General features: G+C 44.1%; 1 protein-coding gene across 1 annotated transcript; it reads left to right on the forward strand.

The window, feature by feature from the left end:
• Positions 1 to 116: 116 nt before the first annotated feature.
• On the forward strand, positions 117 to 597 carry LOC121403919 (tRNA 2'-phosphotransferase 1; the record flags this gene model as incomplete). The annotated part of the gene is given in 2 exon segments (XM_041592207.1): positions 117 to 199; positions 202 to 597. Coding segments are annotated over 2 exon segments (479 nt in total), but the record flags the coding sequence as incomplete, so codon positions are not given.
• Positions 598 to 1,541: the final 944 nt, after the last annotated feature.

Consider the following 1,541-nt stretch of genomic DNA (forward strand, 5'->3'; position numbering starts at 1 on the left):
TATAATGTAACACATGCAAACATTGACGAATCGACGTTTCTTCGCTGTAGTACAACATGAGTTCGACGTGCGGCTCCAAACTTGCCAAATCAAAGTTAGAGTACGTTTTTTTTCAGCCAAAGATGTCTCTCCTTCGAAATCAACAAAGCAATGTGATCAGATGAGCAAAAAACTCTCGTGGCTGCTGCGGCACGGAGCTGTCAAAGCAGGGGCATTGCCATCCAAGCCGATGGCTTTGTAAATATCTCCGACATACAATCGCGCCCGCAGTTTGCGCACTTTAGTCTTCAAAAGTTGCAGAAAATTGTAGCTAGCGATGCCAAACAACGCTATACTCTGCGCTGGAACGAGGAGCGCAAATTCCATGAGATACGTGCCAACCAGGGACACTCGTTGGCGTCGGTGCAGGGCGAAGCGTGTCTGGAGCGCATTTCGAATGCCGAGCAGGTTCCTCTGGCTGTCCATGGCACCTATTACAGGTGCTGGGAGTCAATCAAAGCGCAAGGATTGGGCCGCATGCAGCGGAACCATGTGCACTTTGCAGTCACCGATGTGGGTGAGGTTCTGAGTGGTTTCCACAGCGATAGCCAAAGTTGAACTATCTGTACTGCGGCAAAAGCGTTGGCTAACTATCTGCCGCTTCTTCAGTTCTCCAGACAACAATGCTTGATATTCTGTCCTGAGGGTTCACGTAGCTTTACACAAAGACGTACTTTAGCCGTGCTGTGGACAGACGGACTGGCCAAGAATTGACTTACTGATCAAATGGACTTTCATATTAGTACACTGCTGTATAATTGTTAATTTTAAATAATAAACAAAAGGGAAATTTTTATTATAAGTCGCCTGAAGTCCGGGGATTTTGCCACCGACTGTTTGGTTCTGTGCACGGTGTGTGCTGCTCCTTCCAGAATGTGACAGACTGCAGAAGCACGTTAACATACTTTGATACTATTGAGTCCAATATAGACTGCAGCCTGAAATGGCTGCTCAAGCAGTAGAAGATTTCAGGGATCTATCGCAGGATGTTACGGTTGGTACAGCAAAGCACAAGCATTTAATACGACGGTGCACTAATGACCTGGTGAAACGTGTCGCTTAATGCCAAAAAAAAGGAAACACTATGATGGAGTACACAGAGTATCGTGATCGCCTTCTCGACCTGCTGACTGCTGGCGTGCCATACTTCATAGAGGGGGGTTTGTCCTTTTTAAAAGACTTTAACGGAATTTTGTAGTTGATGGGTACCAATAATAGGTATCATAACCGGGATAAACGATTTACATACACATAACATATGCGTATGTTTCAATGCAGCTTGGAACAACAAATCACACATCAATTAAGGGAAAATAGGGTATAAAAAGGTCCATACTACTGTCCCAGCCCGCTTTTTTTTTAAAAAATCCAGCAAAAGCGTTTTGAAACGTAATAATCTGAATAAAATTTATTGAGGAGTCGGATAAAATTTTGGCGCGATTGCTGTAAGTCCGAATGTAGCTAGGAATAATAAACCGAATATCAAAATCGAGGAATATCAA

Source organism: Drosophila obscura, unplaced genomic scaffold (genome assembly GCF_018151105.1).
Source record: "Drosophila obscura isolate BZ-5 IFL unplaced genomic scaffold, ASM1815110v1 contig_171, whole genome shotgun sequence".
In the NCBI taxonomy this organism is placed as follows: domain Eukaryota; kingdom Metazoa; phylum Arthropoda; class Insecta; order Diptera; family Drosophilidae; genus Drosophila; species Drosophila obscura.